This window comes from Microtus ochrogaster, unplaced genomic scaffold (genome assembly GCF_000317375.1).
Source record: "Microtus ochrogaster isolate Prairie Vole_2 unplaced genomic scaffold, MicOch1.0 UNK76, whole genome shotgun sequence".
Lineage (NCBI taxonomy): Eukaryota > Metazoa > Chordata > Mammalia > Rodentia > Cricetidae > Microtus > Microtus ochrogaster.
The window spans coordinates 267,994-290,008 of record NW_004949174.1 but is presented as its reverse complement, the minus strand read 5'-3'; the positions used below and the strand labels follow the sequence as shown (position 1 = coordinate 290,008).

General features: G+C 43.5%; 1 protein-coding gene across 1 annotated transcript in view; it reads left to right on the top strand.

The window, feature by feature from the left end:
• LOC102002634 (protein kinase C-binding protein NELL1) overlaps positions 1-22,015 on the top strand; it is a gene marked incomplete at its 3' end in the record, with an annotated part of 791,170 nt that overhangs the window by 521,439 nt on the left and 247,716 nt on the right. Inside the window, exon 14 of the mRNA XM_013354877.2 lies at positions 12,857-12,979. Coding sequence (XP_013210331.2) covers positions 12,857-12,979 — 123 coding nt within the window. The remainder of the gene's footprint in view (positions 1-12,856; positions 12,980-22,015) is intronic.

Below are 22,015 nucleotides of genomic sequence, written 5' to 3'. Positions count from 1 at the left end.
TTTAAATAATTTTACTGCATGAAGAATATTCAAGGTATTATTACAATATGTAACGGGTATGAGATTATTAATGAGCTATTTTGTCCTTCTTTTTGGGGTGTGTCTTTGAAATCCAGGGTGTATGTTCTCATGGCAGCACCCCTCAGTCTATGTTTATCCTGTCTGGAGGTTCGGTAGCCACATGTGGTTAGTCATTGCCCCGTCGGACAGAGTAGGTCTAAATCTCGGGTCAAGGACAAACGTCAAGCCTGGTCAGAGCCTCAGCAGACTCACAATTCAGGGAGTTTGTCCCAGTCAAATGCTTTTCTGCACATAGACTGCTGTCCCCCTGCAAGTGCTGTCAGCAGGAGCACAGTCAGGGGTTGATGAGGGGAGAGTGGGGTGCCTGACATTCCTTAGGGTTGCCTCATGTTCTCATTCCCTATCTCTGTTTTATTTCTATTTGGATCAGGCATGACTTCTAAATCAGACATGGGGCTGCATACTGACTTGGTATTTGCTTTTCCTGTTGGAAAAAGAGCTCTTTTATAACATCAAGGCTTTTGTCTCTCTACTACCCTGGACTTAGAAGAGCAGAAGGGTTTGGGAGGCAATGGTGAGCGCGATAGTGGCCTTACAGCCTGGCACATCACACCTTCCCGTTCAGTCCTGTGGCAGCTGTAATGGGCGGAATAACTAACATGGCGGTTCCAACCCCATACTGCTGAGCTAAGAACTTCATCACAGATTTTGTGTTCATGATCCAGTTTGTAATCCTCTCTCCCTCATATTTTCTCCCACCCTCTATTCCTCTTTCTTCTAATCTTTCCTTTCTCTCCCCATCTCCCCCTCTTGGTCTCATGTAGCATAGGCTGGCCTTTAACTTACTATGAGGTCAAGGACTGCACATGAACTCCAGAGTCTCCTGCCTCCACTTCCCAGGCTCTGTGGTTAGTGGCGATGTATACTGAGACACTCTGCTTCAGAGATCAGATCTGCTTCACTTTCTTCTTCTTTGGGAGACCAAACCTCGCCTCCTCTACGTCCTGGCCTTCTTGGTGTGATTTTCTGTTATTCTCTGCATTGACTGTTAGATAATGTTGGCCTCAGGAACTGAATATGGAATTTTTTGACAGGGTTGGACTTGCTGTCAACATGTGCACTGGATTGTCCAGAGCACCGAAAGAATGTTTTGATTTCTGCAAAATTTACTGGGCTCATATTGGGGTCCATCTATGTCAGTTGATACTGTAAGATACTGCTGGGGGAGCCAGTGGGAGGGAACTGCCCTACTGAGTCATCTCTCAAGATGGGAGAATGTTGAGTGGATCACACGTTTCCCAATTATTTTTTAATCTTATCCAACCCCAGATCCATGGTAATTTTACAGAGTTACCACACCACCACAGGCACATGCTCAGATGCTTTGTAGTAGCCAGCTCAAAAATAGTAGTATTAACAACCACTGCTTTAGGATGCTCATAAAATCTCTGGGCCAATAATCCAGATAGAGTCTAGCAGGAATGGCTTGTATCATATTTGGTCCTCAATCAGGAAGGCTTCAAGGGATGAGGAGAGACTAACAACTTGTAGGCAGAGTCAACTGAAGGCTACTTTCTTTAGCTGCCAAGAGCATTTGTCTATGCCTTGGAGGTAGACTCATTTGAGCACATTGGCTGGTATGTGCCGATGACCATACGTCCGAGTTCTCAGTTTCAGGTACTATAGTACCTAGGTTCTGAAACATGACTAGATGTGAAATCCCCAGGCCCAGATTCCTCCAGAAGCTACTCAACTTCTCACAAACCTTGAAAGTAGCATACTGATGCTACATTTTGTTAATTACATAGATCTAAAACCAGTCCATCAAAAGCAGATTAGATTGGACTTCTGGATAGAGGTGGTGAATGAAGCTCATTGAGGATCAGCTTGTGGCATGGCAGAACATGTTACAGCCAACTTTGGAAACTCTATCCCCCCACAGGGAAATGCAATTTGCATCTGTCTGTGAACAACAGGGTTGAGTCTCTGGCAGGGACGCAGATAAATCATGTAATCACATTTTGTGTGCATAAGGGATCCCTAACACAGCCTCACACTTCCCCTCCCAGTGCAGGGCTCTTCATTAGGGCAGTCTGCATACATCTGTCATATTGTTGTAACCCCACAGGGTTTCTTTAAAGGGGATCGTTTTGTTTGGCAAACTCTGATTTAGTCCATTCACTCAATGTCACTTACCTTTGCAAATCTTCTCTGACCCCTGGATTATGGTCCCCTGCTATGTTACTGTGGTACCTTGCTTGACTCATCTGTATTGTCTAGGATTAAAAAGAGGGAGGGGGACTTAATCGGGGGAGGGGGAGGGAAATGGGAGGCGGTGGCGGGGAGGAGGCAGAAATCTTTAATAAATAAATAAATAAATAAATAAAACAAATAAAAATAAATAAAATGGTCATTTGTGTCTCTCCATTGTAGAATCCATGAAGCCAGGCTCAATATCTGCCTTCTCTATCATATTCCCTGTATGTGACATGTTGTTGAAATTTGGTTTCTATCTGTTCTTGTCACATGTATTTTCTGAAGGGAACTGGGCAACCCAAAGAAAGAAGAGGACCACATATATTGTGATACTGTCCCTCTCCTTTTCATCTCCCTCCTCTGCCTCCTTCTCCTTCTCTTCTTCCTCAGCCCCCCCCCCTTTAATTCTTCAGTTATGGACGTAATCAGTTTAGCCTACTTGTTAGACCTCTAGACAGCTGAGGAAGTAGACTGTGCAGGCAAAAAGCATAGAGAAGATCTCCAACTTAAAAATGATCAATAAAGAAAATTATCTCAGGCTATCTGACTCAGAGATGCCAGGCTTCGCTATGCTGTAGGCATTTTACCACTGGTTGAACTCAGAACTTGTGTATCCAAGGAAGGTAGGAAGTCTTCCATTGAACTGGACTCTCACTCGCAGGGACTTTCTGTTGTGATGTAAACTGCTGGGAGAGCCAAGATGCCAGTTAAGCTTCCCTTCAATCTCAGGAAATGTTTGCACACATTTCTAGGGTGATATATCCTTTGTGGTTGGCTGGATTGTTTTCTGTTTTGCTGGGTTTCGTAGTTTGAGTCTAAACGTTAGATAAAGGGAAATATGACAAGAATTAGGCATCTCCTGGATATTGAACTCTGAACAATAATCCCTCATTGTTCCTTTCTCAATTCTCATGGTCCTCAGCTAGCAAACTAGCAGAGATTGGGGGTGGGGCACTATTCAGGCAAGAACAGTGGGGCTGGAGAAGGAAGTCAGTGGAAATGAAGAGATGAGTTAACATGGAGCGACACACTAAAAGTGTGTTTTTCTGTAATTCTATTGTATTTTGATTTCGTTTACAAAGAAGAAAATGGACGCAGGAGCAAGAGATTTCTCTGTGGCCCATAGCTGGTTTATGTTGGGGCTGGGGAAGAGGCTTAGTGAGTCTGTCTATAGCACCATTTTCTTTCTCTTCCCCTTCAAGTGCCATGGTCATACACATCTATGAGTATTTCCCCAGCACCCCGGGGGCTTTCCAGTAAGCAGTGAAGGCCACTGAGCCTCACCAATCACTACTCTCTCAGGACCTTTTGGTGTAGAATTACACAGAAATCTGATCACATTCGCTTCCTGAGCCTGTACACACTGGATGGCTTCCAAGAGTGTTCTCTCTCTCTCTCTCTCTCTCTCTCTCTCTCTCTCTCTCTCTCTCTCTCTCTCTCTCGTGATTTTGGAGGCTGGGAGCTCAAAATTTCCGAAGGCTCCACTGGAGAATTGTTTTGTTGGCCATTTTCAGCTGTCTGGGGATCCCGGTGTCCAGGCTGTTGGTATCTGCGGCTCCTGGTGTGACTTCCCTTCTAGCAACATCTAGTAAGCATGTGCCCAGGCCCTCCATTGGTCTTTTCCTTCTACGTATCTGTGTGTAATTTCATCTAATAAGGTTATTTTCATTGTCCTTAAGGTCTACTGTATACCCAAAAAGCACCAAGCAAAGTGTCTGTTGGTACCTGTTTCCCTAATAAAATCACATTTTGAGGTTCCTGATGGGAATGAAATGCTGGGGGGGGAGGCGCCATCAGTCGGTTGTGCTTGGGTATGGCTGAAGGATTCAGCTGGAATGAAGGGATGTATTTAGAAGTGTGCCTTCAGCGACACCGTGTTCTGAAAGTTTTCTCTAAAGCCTCCAATTTGTATTTTCTTTTCATCTGGAATTTCACAAGTCCTGAACCCAGAGCTCTGGGTAGCCTCACCAACACCCGCGAAGGAGGAAGAAAGGAGTTTCTGCGCCATCACTTCCATTCTGTAGAGAGAGAAAGAACACTTTGTTCAGGCAGAATCCCTGAAGTCAAAACAAGCGTTGCTGATAAAGAAAAAAACATTAACCCAGCATTATTTTTCTTGTCCTGTTTTATTTTTAGAATTTCTCTTGGTAGCCATGGAACCAAAGGGAAAGATCAGAAGCCGCTTTCTTCGCAGCAGACAGATAAAACACTCAGAGAAAGGGTCACTTTGGTGTTGCGTGTGTGACCATTGAAAGATACTAAAGTCAAGCAAACAGCCTTGTGTCTGCTATGTTAGCTGTGAATACCCTGTCGGACTGGGGGCTTTCAGCAAAACCCCAGAGCACAGGCACAGATACCAGTTAGTCATTAATTTTATAGTTTAAGGTGAATTTCTAAATTCTTCCCTGTGATTCGCGACTAATGGTTCTGGAATATCTCATGTGCGGCTCGGGGGCTGTTTAGCCCTCTTTATGTTTTTATTTATTTATTTTATTTTAAAACAATATATTTTGATCATATTCTTTCCCCTTCCCCAATCTCTCACAGACACTTCTTCCCCTTCCTACCCACCTAACTTCATGCTCTTTCTGTATCTTAGCCAAAATCTAAGCCCAGAAGGAAACAGAAGGAAAACAAAAGTTCTTTTTTTTGTGGGTGAAATATTCCCGAAAATGAGCCTTGCCCTGGAGAGCGGTTGATAGGCCAAGTGACACTCCATTAGGAACACTAGCTTCTTCCTCTCCTAAGAGCTATGAACTGTGACTGGCGTCTTGGCTAGGATGGGTCTCTTTGTCCACTTTTCCTTTCCTTCCCCATGCTGAGGCTGTGTCTGGCTTGTGCTTCTGCAGATTTTGTGTCTGCTGTTACAGACTGAGTTCCTATCTGCATCAGTCCTGGCTGTGTCTGGAACACAACCACCTACTTCTTTTTGTCCTTTCTGATAATCGTCCACCATCTCTGTGAACTGATCTTATTGTTCCCATTTTGAGGCAGCCACAAACGGATTCAAAGACATTAAGCATGCTTTTTCAAACCATAAAGTGAGTGGATTACATACAAAGATAGATTCAGAACTGAGGTCATTTGATTTTCCCAGATTTCAGGAGCTCTAGAAACTTAGGGGACATAGAGGAAGCAAAAATAATTTGCAAACCATTTCTGGAATTATTGGGGTTGACTCCATACGAAAAATAACCAAGTCCTTTAATACTGGTGCTGGTGGTCCTGCTGCTGACTGATGGTTGGTGGTGTTGGTAAAAGTGATGGTGCTGATGACAGTGGGGTTAGTGATGATGGTGGTGGTGATGGTCAGGGTAGCAGTGGTAGTAATGGTTTTAGTGGTGATGGTGATAGTGTGATGGTAATGGTGGTGGCGTAGTAGGGATGTTTGTGGTGACAGAATGATTGTACCGGCGATGATGGTGTTCGTGGTGTGATGATGACAATGGTGACACTAATGATGGACACAGTGTTGATGGACTCTATCATCTTAAAGCATCTACTTTGTTCCATTAACAACAGTACGTTCATTATAGAGTTTATTTCCATGAATCACCATTATGTAAATGTCTCTTAAACATCTGCTTGTGGAATCATCTGATTGGTACTGACTACATTTTATATGCAAATAGGAGCGCCATTTGCTATAGTTCCTGTAACAACTTGGAAATCCCCATCTACCTTCGTCAAATCTCCAAAGCTTTGCCTTTTTCACAGGGAATTTGGATATGTCTGGAATTATTTTGTTCTAAGTTCCACCAACAGTACAAACTCTCTTATTGAGCAATAAAATATACATGTTGGCTGTAAAAAATTCAAACACTTGAAGTGAATAAGAAATAGTACAAATGTCTCCCACTTATCCTCTGCCCAGCTCACCAACAAATCACTGTTAATGGTTTAGCATAGAAGGTTATAGGCTTTTCTCTATATATGCACAAGTGTCATATGTAAGTATAATTAGTGTATGTAATTTTCCACATTTATTCCATAATACTACATATGCAAGTCAAAAGCACAAGATTAAGTTTTCGCTTTCCATTTTGCTTCTTCCTGCTCTAGAGGAATTAGGACAGAGGACAGCGAGTCTCCTTATTCATTTCTCCCACTGTCTCTATGGCCTCTTAATGTCGTCTCTGTCCTACTCAGAAAACAGCCTTTTGATTGGGAGACCACCTCTACCAGTGCACAGTGAAACCACTTCCAAGAGGCCTCCTCTCCTAGGAGAGCTGGGATGGATGTTTGTGGAGCTGGATGTGGTTCAGGCTGAAGCAGTTTGTCTCAGGAGAGGGAAATATAGATGTGAAAGCGCTTATGCTCGCGTGCCTCCCAAGCATGAAGACTAGTGTCCGTGGAGAGCTGACAGATTTCAGCACCTGACCTCAGCAGGGAATCCGCTGGACCTCAGCCTCCAAGCCCCCTTTCTGGCAAGTCTAATGCCCACTGTGAGGTGTGGACCACTGCCCCCAAAGCTTTTGTCTGTGATTCCCGGAACTGTGGTGGGGCCCTGCTGGTAAAAGGCACCCAGTAAGGAATGTGGTTTAGTGATCCATCCTGACACATAGCGGTCTCTTTCTGTTATGACATAGAAACATGCTACTTGGAGTTAAAAAGAAAAAAACAAAAAACTGTGTTGTGTCATAAATGACCTAGATCCTTAGGCCCAAGTCATAGCTTCAGAGTTTGTATTTAGGAAACTAGGGAATGTCTTTTTAATTGAAGTGTTTGTTTTGTACATAACACATCCCCCATGTTTTCAATTAGAGAAGAATAGAATATATACGGTTCATTAGCAAGAAAATCAACATAAAGAACTCTCGTCCTCTGAAGTCCATTTCATTTAACTCACAACCCATGAGATTTTATATTCCTGTGAGGGCATGGCTCCAACATTTTATGTCGTGATTATAATACTTTTGATGATATCGTTCATGAAGCATGGCATTCACTCCTTTAAAATTATTATATCGTATCTATTTTGTGTGGGGGGGACACATGTGAGTGACAGCATGTATGGAGGTTAGGTACAAGCTACAAGAGTCTCTTCTCTCCTTTCACCACATGGGTCCCAGGGATTAAAATCGAGACATTGTGCCTGATGACAGGTGCTGAGACGTCTTGCCAGAGACACAGAACCATGTCCATGACCTAATCTTATGTTTCAGTCACCTCAAAACAAAGCAAGGCAAAACAAAACAAAACAAAAAGCAAAAAACAAAACAAACAAACAAAAACCCTCATTCCCCGTCTACCTGGAATCTGCCTTGAGTAACCATGAATCCACTTTATCTAATTTAGATATTATATATAAACTGAAACCCTCCACACATGTTCCTTTATGATTGGCTCCCTTCGTGTCCTATATGGATTTTGGCATCCACGACTCCCGTCCTGTCGTCTGGTGGTACTTGGTTTTGAATCCTTGCTGTGTAACAATCCACTGTGTCTCACATTTCCTTTATACATCTATCAGTTCACCACCACTTCTTCTTCCAGGGGCTATGAACACTGGGATGTAAGCCTCTGTGTGAACACAGGTTTGCCTTCCTCTTTTGAGTATATTGCTATGATAAGCCTATGCCTCAGAGTTTGAAAAGCTGCCAAATTTCCAAAGTGGCTGAAATATTCTATATACCTACTAGCAATGTATGCCTGATTCAATTTCAGTTCGCCAATTTATTATTTTCTAGTTTTATAATCATGGTTGTTCTAGTGGGTTTAAGGCAATATTTCAGTTTGGTTTTCAAATTTTCTAATATAAACACATTTTTTTTCTTCTTGTATTTATTTGAAATTTGTATATCTTCTTTGAAGAAATCTCCATTGAATGTTTTGTCTCTTTTTTACAATGGGATTAATAATTTGGTATTGAGTTGTAAAACTTCTTTACACAATCTAGATCCAAACTGTTTACTAGATACATGGCTGGAAAATACTTAATTTTAATTTGTGGATTATGTCCTCAGCAGCATCTGAACCCTATTCCTTCTTAGTCCATCACTGTGATAAACAAATGCAACCCCATGCTATTGTCAGCCTGCTTCTTTGTTTAGCTTTCTTCCTCTCAATCTCCCACACCAGGTCAATACCTCTTTCCTGTCTTAATTCTCCTTGAGCCCTCCGCTGTGTAGCTTCTAGCTTCTATGTTCCCCCTCTCTCTTCCCATCCCTCCCTCCTTCCCTCTTTTTACAAACGAGTATTTGTATTAGCACTTAAATTTCAGAAGCCCTGCCAGAGGCTAGGGATAATGAAAAAAAGGAGGATATAATTTCTATCCTCAAGAGACTTGTGTTCTAGTAGAGATGGAAGGCATCCATCATACATTAATGAATGTAGAAATGTGTGTGTGAGATTAGCTCATGAAGGAGCAGCGCTGGTTATGATGTGAAAAATGTTGCAGGCCAAATGGCTCCAGCCCAGGAAACCCAGCTTTCTTGCACCGATGAGGTGAAGGTTTAGTTGAGATCTCAAGGACAAGAAAAAATACTATTGAGCTAGAAGAGGAAAGTACATGTGGACAGGAAGGAGCTAGGACTCTTTGAAGGAGGAGACACAGCAGTTGTGGTTGGGACGGAGCAGAAGCAATAATAACATGCTGTGTCTGATGGGTTTTACAAACTGTTTACTTAAGGACATTGATGCAGCGGCTGGGTTTTGTTTGTTTGTTTGTTGGTTGGTATTTTTAAACCAGGAATGGCAGGATAATCGGATTTTATTCCTTGAAAGATTTCGATACATGCCATGTGAAGAACAAATCGGAGAGAAAGCCGTGTGGGAGCAGGGCTCTGGGAATGAGTAGCTGGGGTAGCAGGAGAGGTGCAGTGGTGCGTGAGCAGCACGGACTGGGAATGGTGCAGAGGTGTTACCTTGGGGGCTCCAGAAGGAGAAATCTATGTGACTCGGGAGTGGATTGATTATAAAGCATTAAGGTGAAAAGAGGCATCGAAAACCTAGTCATGACTCCCTGGCTGTCCTTCTGTAATTGTTGGCCAGTGAGCACTTTGTCGAGTCTTTCCAGCCTGTAAATGCCAAGGGAGAGGGAACCTTTTTGTTAAGTTTAATTACTGTTTGACAAGTGAGTCCACAAGTAGTTGAAGCACCATGAATGACAGTAGTGACAGTAACGTCACTCACTCTTGGAGCACTCAGTGGCAGCAACCTGCTGGGTTTCACCTTCATCAGCCAGCTCAACTTCAGCACTGTCCCAGGAGATAGGTCCTACTCAGTTTCATTTTCCTATTAGTAAATTAGACACATAGAGAGTTAATATCTTCTATAGTACCCATAGCTAGAAGCTGCCAAACCCAGATTTTCAGCCTGGGGCGTCTGGTTCTAGATTCTGTTTTCTCCACTCTCATATCTTGTAACTTCTTATGAGTCTTTACATATCTTGGACCTTTGGCATTGTTTACAGCATCTGGAAAGAATTTGATTTTTTTTAAAAAAGAAATCATGTGTTGCTTGTTCATCTCCATCAGATACAGTTTTAAAGGTCCAGTTATTTTGTAGAGTTGGGCAAGACTGCAGATAATGCGACCTGGGAACTTCACGTTTCTCATCCTTTGGATAGAACCCAACTCTCAGGCAGTGTTAGGAGGTCTCTGGAAATTCAGGGGCAGTATAGAAGATGTTTATCTTTGACAAGATGAGGCCGCTTCGACTTGTCATGGTTTAGCTCTGGCCATAACCAGGTGGCTTCCAATCACTGCTCAGCGCTGGGATGGTTCACCTGGTGTGAAGATCCTCAAATCTGAGACCCTCACTCACCCATATTTTGATGCTAGGTAGATTGTTTACCGTCCCTTTCCTTGTTCCCTTCATTATAAAATCAGCAAACCTCATGGTAGTTGGGTGAATTAAATGGTAGAACGCCTGTAAAATGTAGGTTGGTGTTTAGCTCTCTCTTAGTTCTATACCATTATCTAAAATGTTGACAGGTAAAGGTGAGAGCTTCAAAATGTCCCCCAAATGTGATATGACTTTCTTCAAAGTAAATTGGCACTGATGACAGAAATATGAAATTCTTATAAGGCAGGGGCATATGGCTGTTTCCACAATGAGCTAAGACAAACTACACACAAAGATGGGTCAAATCTGTATGGTCTAGAGAACAGATATAGAATTTTTTTTTTTTTGGAAAATTGTGGGTTTGAAGTGGTATTTAAAGCTAGGCAGGGCTATATTTATTCCAACCAAGTGGATGGGGGAGTAGTTTGAGTCAGAAAAACAATATGAGAAATCTTTTGAGTCAGAAAGACAATATGACAAACCTAGATAGGACAGGAATGAAGTCGTATTGCCGAGACAGCAGTGGCCATTGCTTACTGCATAAGAGAACTGTCTTCTAAGATACTGAGTGACAAGAGCAGGTAGTCAAGGCTGGACCTGACTTTAGAATGTTTGGTAACCCCCAATGTTCTCCTTTTGTTTGGAGTATTCTTTGTTGGCAGCTCTGGCTGAGCCCATCGTTCCTCTTGAAAGACAAGTTTCTTTGGTCCTGTAGTAAGCGTCTTCTCTCCTGTAAAAGCAAATGACTTCTCTGTCATGAATTCTCATTCTGGGCTGTGAGGGCTCCTCTTAGCATGGCCACACATGCTTGTTTGTGCAAATCATTCAGATTTGTGCCCATTGTCACGACGCCATTACTAACAGAGCATCCTTGGCTTTAGATGTGTCCCAGGGTTCAGATGGACTATTGTCACCTCCTTAAGACCATTTCCCTCTCTACTGGGTTCTTTGCAGATGCACATGGGTATCTGATCACCACGAGCATTTATAGCAGCAGAGACTGTGTCTACTCATCTTCATATTGCCACGTGGATCCCAATATTACTTATGAAATGAATTTATACAGGAGAGTGTGAATCCTTAGTGTTCCTAGTGTCATGCGATACTGGCCTATACATCCTAGATGCTTGGTAGTATATAAACGGCATTGGACGTCTGTGAGCTTATTATCTTCTGAAGTTTGCTGGAGATGGCTTTTGCGTGGGCTAGCAGTCTGTCCTTATACATTTTGCTCTCTTTTCTTGCTCCTTGCTTACATATACTCATCTCCCTCTGATATTTCTGATTGGTCTTTAGGCCTCAAGAAACAGTCTACTTGGAGAATCTGAGGTATTCAATGAACCATATCCACTTCTATATGTACTCTAGTTTTTACCAGATTTAACCTTTCACATGGCGAAGGCCTTATTAAAAATTTAAAATAAAAATTAACAAAGAAAGACATTTCAATTGATTACTACATTGGCTTCATACTTTACTTAGCAAACTACACCGAAGTTTTATTTTTGTTCCAATGAGTGCTATTCTTTGGACTTTCTAGCTGGAGACTCCACTCTTGATCACAGCCTTTTGTAATTTTAATAGTTTCACTTGACTTTTCTTCTTGCAGTGTTTAAGAAGTTATTGATAATAGCAGGTTTTGAGACAAATAAAGGAAAAAAATTTTCCATATTGTTTACTTATAGAACAGTCCTTTATGTAGCTACAACTCTGGGATGTGTGAGGGGAGGGGGGTTTCTTATGAGAGCTGGTCTCAAAGTTGGGCATTTTCAGTGTATACTATAGTATAGCTCAGTCTCCTCCTGGGTGCCTTATACCCCAAGTGCCTCAGTATCCATCTAATGCATCCATGCACAGTCTGTAGGTTAGTTCTGAGGCCCGTGACAATGAGTTATTTGGAGAATTTGCCTAGTGAAAGGCCTCAGGAAAGGCTGGAAAGCCATCCCATCTCCAACTCAGCAGGTCCTCTGCTAGCCTTTGGAGGTGCATGTTGGTAAATGCTCTTTGGCAGGCTGTGTTAGCTTGGCCTTCCTCCTTGAAATGTACTGTCTCTGTATAGACAAGACTGTGTCTCAAAATAAAGGAAAGGGAAGAAGAAAGGTGTGGGGAAGGAAGGAGGTAGCGAGGGAAGGGAGCTTGGGGGAGACAGTGTCTACTGTACACACTGGCTTTCTTATGCCTGGCATTTTCTGTCCCTGATGCCCTTGGAATTTTTGTAACTCTGAAAATTGGTTATTATTATCCCATTTCAGGTAAGAAATCCATTAGGGTTGTCAACAGATTGATGCTTTCACACAGTTGCCACGGTCTGCACTAAGGCTCTGGTTTCTCAGGGGTGTCTATGCTGCATTGTCCCCGGGTACATTTAATGTTCTCTGAAGAGGTCTTCGGTTGCCATGATCTGGGTCGCAGAGTGCAAGTGGAGTCGGGCAGCGCATGTCTGGTCTCTTTAGAATCAGTAACTATACAGGAGAGTTGGTCACAAAGATAATTCACCAGCACAGATTTCATTAGCGCCCTAGGTGGGTGAAGGTCATCTTCTAAGACTTAAATATCAATGCAGGGTAGGTCCCATGACTTCTCTAGGATGAAGACAGTAGATCCAAAGAGGAAGTTCCTCTGTGTCCCAGGCTTGCCTCAGCCCCCCTCCCACGTGCTGGGATCAACGGGCTTAATTCACCACGCCTGGCTGGTCACTGCTGTTCTTGTTGGTGAGTTCCAGCGCACTTCTGCAGCCAGTCCAGCCGTTCCTCTTGTAAAGACATGTCTCTTGTTCTCTCCCACCCCGCAGAGCATGATGACTGTGGCAGCGGACAGCACAACTGTGACAAAAACGCCATCTGCACCAACACCGTCCAGGGACACAGCTGTACCTGCCAGCCGGGCTACGTGGGAAATGGCACCATCTGTAGAGGTAGGCACCGCCACCTGCTGCCCCAGCTGTGCGTGTGGAGATTCCTGCTGTCGCCGTGGTAGCTGAACACAGCTGGTTCCTGCTTTTGGTCTCTTTGCAGCCAGGACACTGTGCGTGGTAGAAGAAAAGCCGGAGCAGATTTTGGGTTGTGGGTGTGGTCCTGGTGGAGTTCCACAGATGAATGGAGCCCCCTAGCTTTGTCTTGTAGAGCAAATGGAACTTTTGAGGAAAGATTCAGTCCTGGTGTAAATTTGCGTCCATGTGAACTGTGCTCAGAGGGCCAGTGGTTGCCAGTCCTTCTCACATTCAGGCTGTCTGCTTGACTGAGAAATTTTGCACTTAGAAATGCTGCTTAGAAGCCAGGCATGGTGGTACACCTTTAATCCCAGTACTCGAGAATCAGAGACAGGGACATCTTTGTGAGTTCGAGGCCAGCCTGGTCTACAGAGTGAGTTTCAGGACAGTCTCCAAAGCTACACAGAGAAACCTTGTCTCTGAAAAACAAAACAAACAAACCAAAAACTCCCAACAGAAACAAAAACAACAAACAAACAAACAAACAAACAAGAAATGCTGGTCAGAGTTCAGCCAGGGTCTGGCTTTGTGTACATTTATGGTAGTCTTCACATCCTTCCTTCAGTCTTACAAGAATGCGGAGCCTCACCCCTGGTTCCTCCCCTCACTGTCCGCATACTTTCTCCATGCAGGCACACTGATTCCTGCCAGTTCTTGGATGCTGACATATTCTCAGTCTTCATGGGTGCTCACTTCCTTTAAGTCTCCATCCTGATGTCCACATCATATGATGTCCACATATCATAGAATCATCATGAGGTGTCACCAACAGTGGACCCTTAATGTTCCCAAGTCCAAACCTTGCTTCTCTGCTTTTCACAAATGGACTGAATGGACACTCTAGGTTACACAGTTGTGTTTGTCTCTGTGTTATTGGCCTTGCCGTGAAGGCGGAAGGCTTGGGTATCAAGTGCAAGGCCCTGTCCCCTACAGCTTCATGCCTAGGAAAAGAATGCATCCTAGCTATGTGATAACCAGCCCCATCAAAGAAGAAAGACACAACTTCCCTTGTCTTTCCTTCCCTTCCTACATCTTCTTTCCCAGCCAGAAACTAAAAAGAAAGCAGAAAGGAAAGACAGTAATAATCACAATGTGTAACTTTCAAGATAAAATTTTGCTCACACATTTGATAAGCAGAATAAAACACTTTAAACCAAGCAGTATGTGTTGCTAAATATCGTGGCCTTTAGGGTTAAGTGGACAGAATGCTTGCAGACAGTGCCCAATGAGATTAGCATAACCTGACCTGAGGGTTAAGGTTCTGAGTGGGAGAGTGTTTATCTGCCTCCCCAGCCCAGCATTAGTGCTGAAATGGAAATCAGGCTTTAACTAAGCATTGTCAATATGGAGCTGATAGACTAAGCCTCCTTCCTTATCTGTCATTAGCTGGATAAAATCTGGTGATCCTGGAAAGCATTCTTGTCTCCATGGCTGATAACATTGGCATTTATTTTGTAAATACACAGTGAGTGCGGATTCTGTCTGGACGCCAAAAAGCAGAGGCAAGACAGCGCCCCAGAGGACTCATTGAAAAATAAAAAAAGACGTGAACCAGTGCTTCCAATCTAAGTAGAACATTTTACAAAGCAACACTGGTTCATACAAGAGGCTCATAAGACTTAAGAAAATACTGAGCCTTGTGCTAGGCTGGTGTGTGCTCTAGGATTCTTTTGGTTGCCAGCAACAGGAAGCAAACATGAGCCCTGACTTTGATTTGCAGGGCCCAGAGACAAATGAAGGTGTGGGCTTCTTACAAAAGCAGGCAAAGCTACCTCCCCAAGGCGCTGAGATATTTATTCTTGCTTGTGCTGGTGATTGACCATTTGGTATTGTTTCCTTGGACATAGAGACAGTTTCTGTGTGATTACTGACCCACAGGATAGTTGTGGGTCTTCCCCGCAGTATGGCATCCTCATATGGATATGGCCTCCACATCCTGACCTTGCTTAAGGCAGAGAACTTGAACCAAGCATCTCCCCTACTCCAGACTCCATATTCTAAGTCCACAACAGACAGGGCTGTTGAAATAAGAGCGGCGGGGCTGCATCCCCAGCACCCTGCCGCCCACATGGCTAGTTTAGCTTATGTCCCGAAATAATTACACGGAAACTGTATTCTTTTAAACACTGCCTGGCCCAATAGTTCCAGCCTCTTATTGGCTAGCTCTTACATATTAATCTAACCCATTTCTATTAATCTTTGCAGTCCACAAGCTGGCTTACCAGGAATGATCTTAACCTGCATCTGCTTGGAGTACGGGAACCATGGCGACTCCCCGACTCAACTTCTTTCTGCCAGCATCCTGTTCTGTTTTCTCCGCCTACCTAAGGGTTGGCCTATGAAATGGGCCTAGGCAGTTTCTTTATTAATAAGAAATCATTCCCACATCACAGGGCACTCCAGGATTTGATGATCTCTGAGGCAGTTCCCTGAAGATTTGCATCGTGTATCAGGTCCTTGACATCCAGTACCTAGGACAGCACCTCATTCATATTCTGGAAATAACACAACATGTGCTCAAGCCCAAGCCTTCCAGTGTCTGCTAACAGAGCCTTTAAGGGATTGTTAGGATAAAGAGGGAGAGAGGAATCCAGAGAGACTGTACTTGGACTAAAGCTCTAGCTTTATAGGGCATCCAACCCAAACTCTTGTCTGACCCAAGAGTTGCCAAGTAAGGGAGAGGATGCACAGACCTTTTGGGTGTGTGTGGCTTGGCTCATTCTTCACCTCTGCACAAGAATTAATGTGCCCAGGAGAATCCTCATTCTGGATCTTCCTGAGCCATACTTGCAACAAATTCACATGTATGAGAATGTTGCAGTGTTGACTTCAGAATGCTGAACCCCGAGGGCTGAGTCCTTCTAGGTGACACATTCTTGTGACGTTGGTCCTACATGTTATGAACAAGAATTAATTGAAACAAACAAACAAACAAAAAAAAAGACTTCCCAAGAGTGTCACAGAATCTAAGGGCAGAATGGAGTCTGGGATTGGGGATAAATGCTCCGAGGGATACGGTGCTAGAAACTCACATGTGTCCTGTGGCTCCCTTGTGGGTTGGCTCAGGGTTCTGTTTGTCTCGGAAGCTGGGTTTGATCAGGGGACTTGATTTGGTCATCTCTTCAAGCTGACTCACAGCAGATGTGTTCTGAAAACTCAATTCATTGATTCTTTGAAGAACTGTTGTGGTTTGAGAAGAACCTAGAAAGTGTAGCTTCCCACACTGAGGCCCAGCTGAAAGGAAGGTAAAGAAAACAAGCACGTGAAAGAAGGATGCCCGTGTGAGGCTTGCTCTCCTTCCTCAGGGCCGGAAGAAACCTACAGGGGTGGTCCTGTGGGCACACTAATCTCTAGTTCAAAAGAAGGAACTGGGAGACATAGGTCCAGTATGTCCGGTCCTCTCTCTAACTTGCCTGTAGTCATGGAAGACCATGAGGGTAAATCAAAAGGCCTGGTGGAATAGCTCAGGGGAGAGAGAAGGTCAAATGGTGTGTGAGCACCTTCTCCTGATGCCACTCTTCTGCTGATATTTGTGTCTGTGCTCTCACTGGGGTTCTGATATATTAGATATGTCAGGAGTCCTTTACAACAGGTGTAATGATTTACCTGGAACTCAGAGCTAAAGCACTAAGTGCAGACTACTGTTACCTGCTCTGTACCCCTACAGTCACCCTGAAGAATACTCAAGAGCTAGTGGGAGGCACTTGCTCATAACTGTCCAGCATGTCAGGAGCAGGTCGCCACGCTTTTATGATTGATATCTCTTAATGCGCTTCCTTTGTCTATAAAAGTCAGTTAATTACCTTCCCCTCCCAAGTTATTTTCAGGTAACCCAGGGGATACGTTAATGATGCTGTAACATGTGGAGATGCAGTCTTCCCTAGTTATCCAAGTCCCGGATGCTCGTCCTGATGCCTTAGGCTAGGTGATCGTCCTTCACTGTGTCCTGAGAAGCTCTCTGAACATGACCGCAGCCTGTGCCTCCACATATTACACCAGTTTGTTTATTCATCCAGCACACACCTGCTACAATGTTCAGCCAAAGGGGAGCATACTAAAATCCTTGGAAGTTTCCTCACGAGCGAGCATTAGGCAAACCGTCTTGCTAATGGAATATGCGCTTAGGTATCTGGAAGATTTTAGAAGAGAGCAGGCCTGTCTGGGGGCACAAGAGTGAGGGGGTCACCCAAGCTTTAGCCATCGATTCCTGAAGGAGATATGCAAACCAACCCTGATGTGAAGTCTGGACTGCTAATGGATGGGGTGTCTGGCTTCAAAGAAAAGCACGGGTTAGGTACACTGTCTCCATTTTCTGCATATAAGCGAGTCTTTCTTCTAAAGCTTCTAAAAATCTGGTAGTTCTTGGAGGTGAGGTCTTGTGAGCACTTTGCAGAGAGTGCTTGCATAGCCAGAGGAGCTACTTCCTAGAGACACATCTCTCCGACAGGAAGCGTGCTTGCATAGCCAGAGGAGCTACTTCCTAGACACATCTCTCCGACAGGAAGCATCTTTGCATGGAGGAGCTACTTTCTAGATGCGTCTCTCCCTGAGGAAGCTGAGCACACGGTATTCCAGGAAGCCAGAAGCAGAAGGCCAGGGAGGGAGGTCTGGCACAGGAAGAGTAATGTGACAGCTCACACTAATAATGTCACTGAAATCTTAAATTGGAGGCTATCCTAAGGACGGCAGACGTCTTGCAGGTGCAGACTTTCCAGCAGCTCACGAGCAATGTGAGAGGTGGGGGGACGGAGGAGGGTGGAATAGTTAAGTTGTTATACCAAGCTATCAGTGGAAATAATAAAATTGATGAACTGCCAGGCTGTGAGTCAGAGAAGATGAAATTTGAAGATTCGGAAGCAAATAGCGAGGGAAATGTGAAGCCTTTGGCAAAAGGTGCGTGCAGCACTCTAGACAGAGCTCTGAAACATGGGTGATGTAAGGAGCAAGAACTCAGGAAGGCTGCCTTCTGAAATTCTGCTCTTGGGTTTGCAGACAGAATGCTGGGAAGAAAGATTGACCGATATGATAGGAGGACCTGACCCAGCTAGAGACCAGCCTGTTTGCAAAGTCATATCCAAACCATGAGTAGCTAAGGATTTTATGTACATCTCTACTTACAGAGCAATTTCCAGATGGCTCAGGAAGAGTTTTGAAAACTTATCCAGCTCGGACTGGTTTATACAGGTAGAAAACGAGTTGAGTAGGGGGAGCCAAGGATCAAGACTCAGTGAGATGAATTCCTGAAGCAAACATAGAGTATTCTCATTAAAATTATTTATTTATTTATTTATTTATTTATTTATTTATTTATTTATTTATTTATTTAGTGTGTGTGTGTCTACTTCTCTTTATGAACACCCACTGAGCAGGGAACTGCAAAAGCCAAAGAGGGCATTAGATTTCCTGTGATTTGGGTTACAGGTGGTTATAGCCTCTGATGTGGGTGCTGAGAACTGAACCCAGGTCCTCGGCATGAGTAGCGAGTGCTTTCAACAGCTGAGCCACCTCTCCAGACCCATATTTCTGCTAGTAACTCTCAGAGCCACCTAAAATCTTCTCTGTGGGGAGGGTACTATGGAAGGATCCCCTCCAGTAGTGGTTAAGCATCTCCTAAGTTGCATAGGGATGTTCTTGGATAAATTAGTTACTGTGGGGAATGCGACTCTCAAAAATAATTTAGGACTATTAAGGAATTTGACTATGAATCATTTGTAAAACGACAAAACTGAAAGAAATGTGAGTGAAAAAATCTCCAGTTCAGTTGAGCTCAGTCAACCAGTCAGAGAACGTGCATGACCCAGGCTATGAATTTGAAGATACACAGGTAGAAAGTTACTTGTCAGGACCATGCAGACCCAAAAGATGCTCAAGCATGCACAGTTCTGAGAAGTGGCTTTCAGAACATTAAATCTGTCTGTCTGCCCATCCATCAATCTTCATGCATCCATTAATTTATCTCCACGTTTCTTCCTAAAAAAATTTTCTTTTTGAAGGAAGCCTAAACTCTAACATGACCCCTTGCCCTGTGAAACCTGGCCCCTTTTGGACATGTTGAGCCTCACCTCCCAGTTCCTAGTCTCTCCCTGCTAAATATCAAATGCTGTATAATTTGACAGTTGGGAGTTATTGTTGAAATTTCCCATGGAACCTTCTCAGATAGCTGTTGTCTCTGAGTAACAATATCTCAGGAATAAAAATGGAAGTAGGGGAGGAGAGTGTATCTCAGAATCATACAACTGATACTGTTTTTTCATTTCTTTCTCTAAGTCTGTCCCCAGCTGGGCAACAGGGTTGTCTTTCACCAGGTTGCTTAGAAGAGAGATCTAAATGTTATCCTTAGTTTCTGGTTTTCATGTTTTATACCACCCCATCAACAAACCCGAAATCTGTCCTTTATCCACAATGCTGTCATTTCATCCTGCTGAACACCTCTGCTGGAGCCTAAGCCATGATCATCTCTCCACTGGCGTATGCAATAGATAAAAATTATAGCTAGAATTTTGAAAACTGCAGATGTGATTGCAAGGATCATGTACAGCAACTTCTATTTTCTCATAGATCCAATAGTGGGGAGTTAGGGTTGATGCCGAAATCGAGAAAAGAGGGGCGTTTCAAGAAATGAGCAGCCACAGCAGTGAGGACCAGGCTAGGGAAGGGCAGAATTAGTGGGAGGAAATGCCCCTTCCTAGGTCTAGAATGAAATAGGAAGCCAAAATGTAATCACTCCCCTTCTTGAGACTGTAGAATTCCAAAGAAAATATAGCCTTTGCTTGAGGGAACAGCAAAGATGGGAAAGGAGCTGTTCGTGAGACCATACTCACATGTGGGAATTGTGTCCTGGTTAAGAGATTTGGAGACAGACACGTGTTGCATTTACTGGTATTAGCAGTGTAGCCATGAGTGAATGGCCATGTTGCTTTCAGCTCCAGCTTCTATACCCTCAAGGGTGTCAAAGTGCATACAGCAACACATAACATCCATTTCATCAAGCCAGGGTCCTTGACTCTGTCAGGGGCCCAAGGATACTTGCTTCATGTAATTATATGAGTTTAAATAAGACAATACAGATAGACTGGATTAAAACACTGCTGGAAATTTCTGTATTACCTTCTATATTTGTGACTTTTCCTTTTGTGGTGATGAAATGCCTTACCATTCTAGTTTCGTTTTTGTTGCTGTGATAAAATCCTCTGAGAAAGCAAGGGGTTCTTTATCTCACAGTTGTAGGCTATGGTTCATAATTGCAGGGAAGTCAGGCAGGGACTGAGTTACACCATCATATCCATCTTCAAGAGCAGAGAGAAACAACACATCCCTGCTCGCTAGCTTTTCTTCCATCTTATGTAGTCTAGTGGCACATGCCTAGGGAATGATGCTACCCACAGTGGTCTAGGTCTTTTATATCCATTAATAGTCAAGGCAGTTTCCCATAGACAGACCCATAGGCCAACTTGACATAGATAACTCCTCATGAAGATTCTCTTCCTAGGTGGTCCTAGGTTGTAGCATGTTGATATTTAAAACTAATCAACACACTGACCAAAGGAAATTTATGTATGTTTATAGTTTGAGAGGCAGTCCATCCTGGTGCAGAAGTCATGGCAATGGGGACTTTAGGTAACTAGTCAAAACACATCTATAGTCAGGAAGCAGAAAGTCACAGGTGCTGGTGCCCAGCCTGCTCTCTCCTACTTCATTAGTCAGGCCTTATGAACCCCCAAACTCATGTATTTGAATGCTTAGCCTATAGAGAGTGACTCTATTAGGAGGTGTGGCCTTGTTGGAGGAAGTGTGTCACTGTGGGGGCGGTCTTTGAGGTCTCCTATGCTCAAGTCAAACCTAGTGTGGTAGTCTCCTTCTGCTACCTGTGGATAGAGTTGTAGAACTTGCAGCTCCTTCTCCAGCACCATGTCTGCCTGCACACCTCCACATCCCACCATGATGATAATGGACTAAACCTTTGAAACTGTAAGCCAACCCAATTAGGTATTTTCCTTATAAGAGTTGTCATGTTAATGATACCACTTCACAGCAATAGGAACCCTAACTAAGACACCACCTCAATTAACCTAATGTAGCATGAATTCTAATTGGTCTTAATAATAAAAACCAGGAGTCAGATAGTGGGGTAAATGCTGAAAGATCAGAGAAGTAAAGGAGTCAGTCACTAGAGAGACCTTTTACCTCTACTGAATTCTCAGACCAAAGTGAGCAAGATCCTGACTCCACAAATCCTCAGACTAAATGCCCTCGAGCTCCTGTCTCCTCCCACCTTATATTTCTCTTTCCGCCCAGTCTTCATCTCCTTAGTGCTGGGATTAAAGGCATGTTATTCCCAAGTATGGGGATTAAAGGTGTGAGCCACCACTGCTTGCCTCTGTTTCTCTTTAAAACTGATCAGTCTAGTGTAGCTCAGGGTGGCCATGAATTTACAGAAATCCATCTGCCTCTGCCTCTGAGTGCTGGGATTAAAGGTGTGCGCTACCACTACCTGGCCTTTGTGGTTAACTAGTGGCTGAGCACCACACTCTGATCTTCAGGCAAGCTTTATTTGTTAGTTCACAAACAAAATATCACCCCAACCTAACCTAAACAATCTCTCATAGACATGTGCAGAGGTTTGTCTCCTAGGTTATTCTAGATCCTGTCAAACTGGCAATCAGTATTAATTCTAATATGATCTTTAGTCATATCACTAGGCAGAGGTCTCTCCCTTAGGATGTGCAGAGCTTCTTATGGCTATACTTAACAAACATATATATACGTGTGTATATATGTATTCATACACACGCATATATGTGTAAATAAGTATGTATATATATACATATATATATATATTTCATTACATACCACAATCATGTTATCTCTGTCCCTGTTCAAGGTCTTGGTAGCCACTGATTGTATTAATGTGACATATGTATTCAGAACATTGGCGCCATATATATTTCCTATCTTTAACTC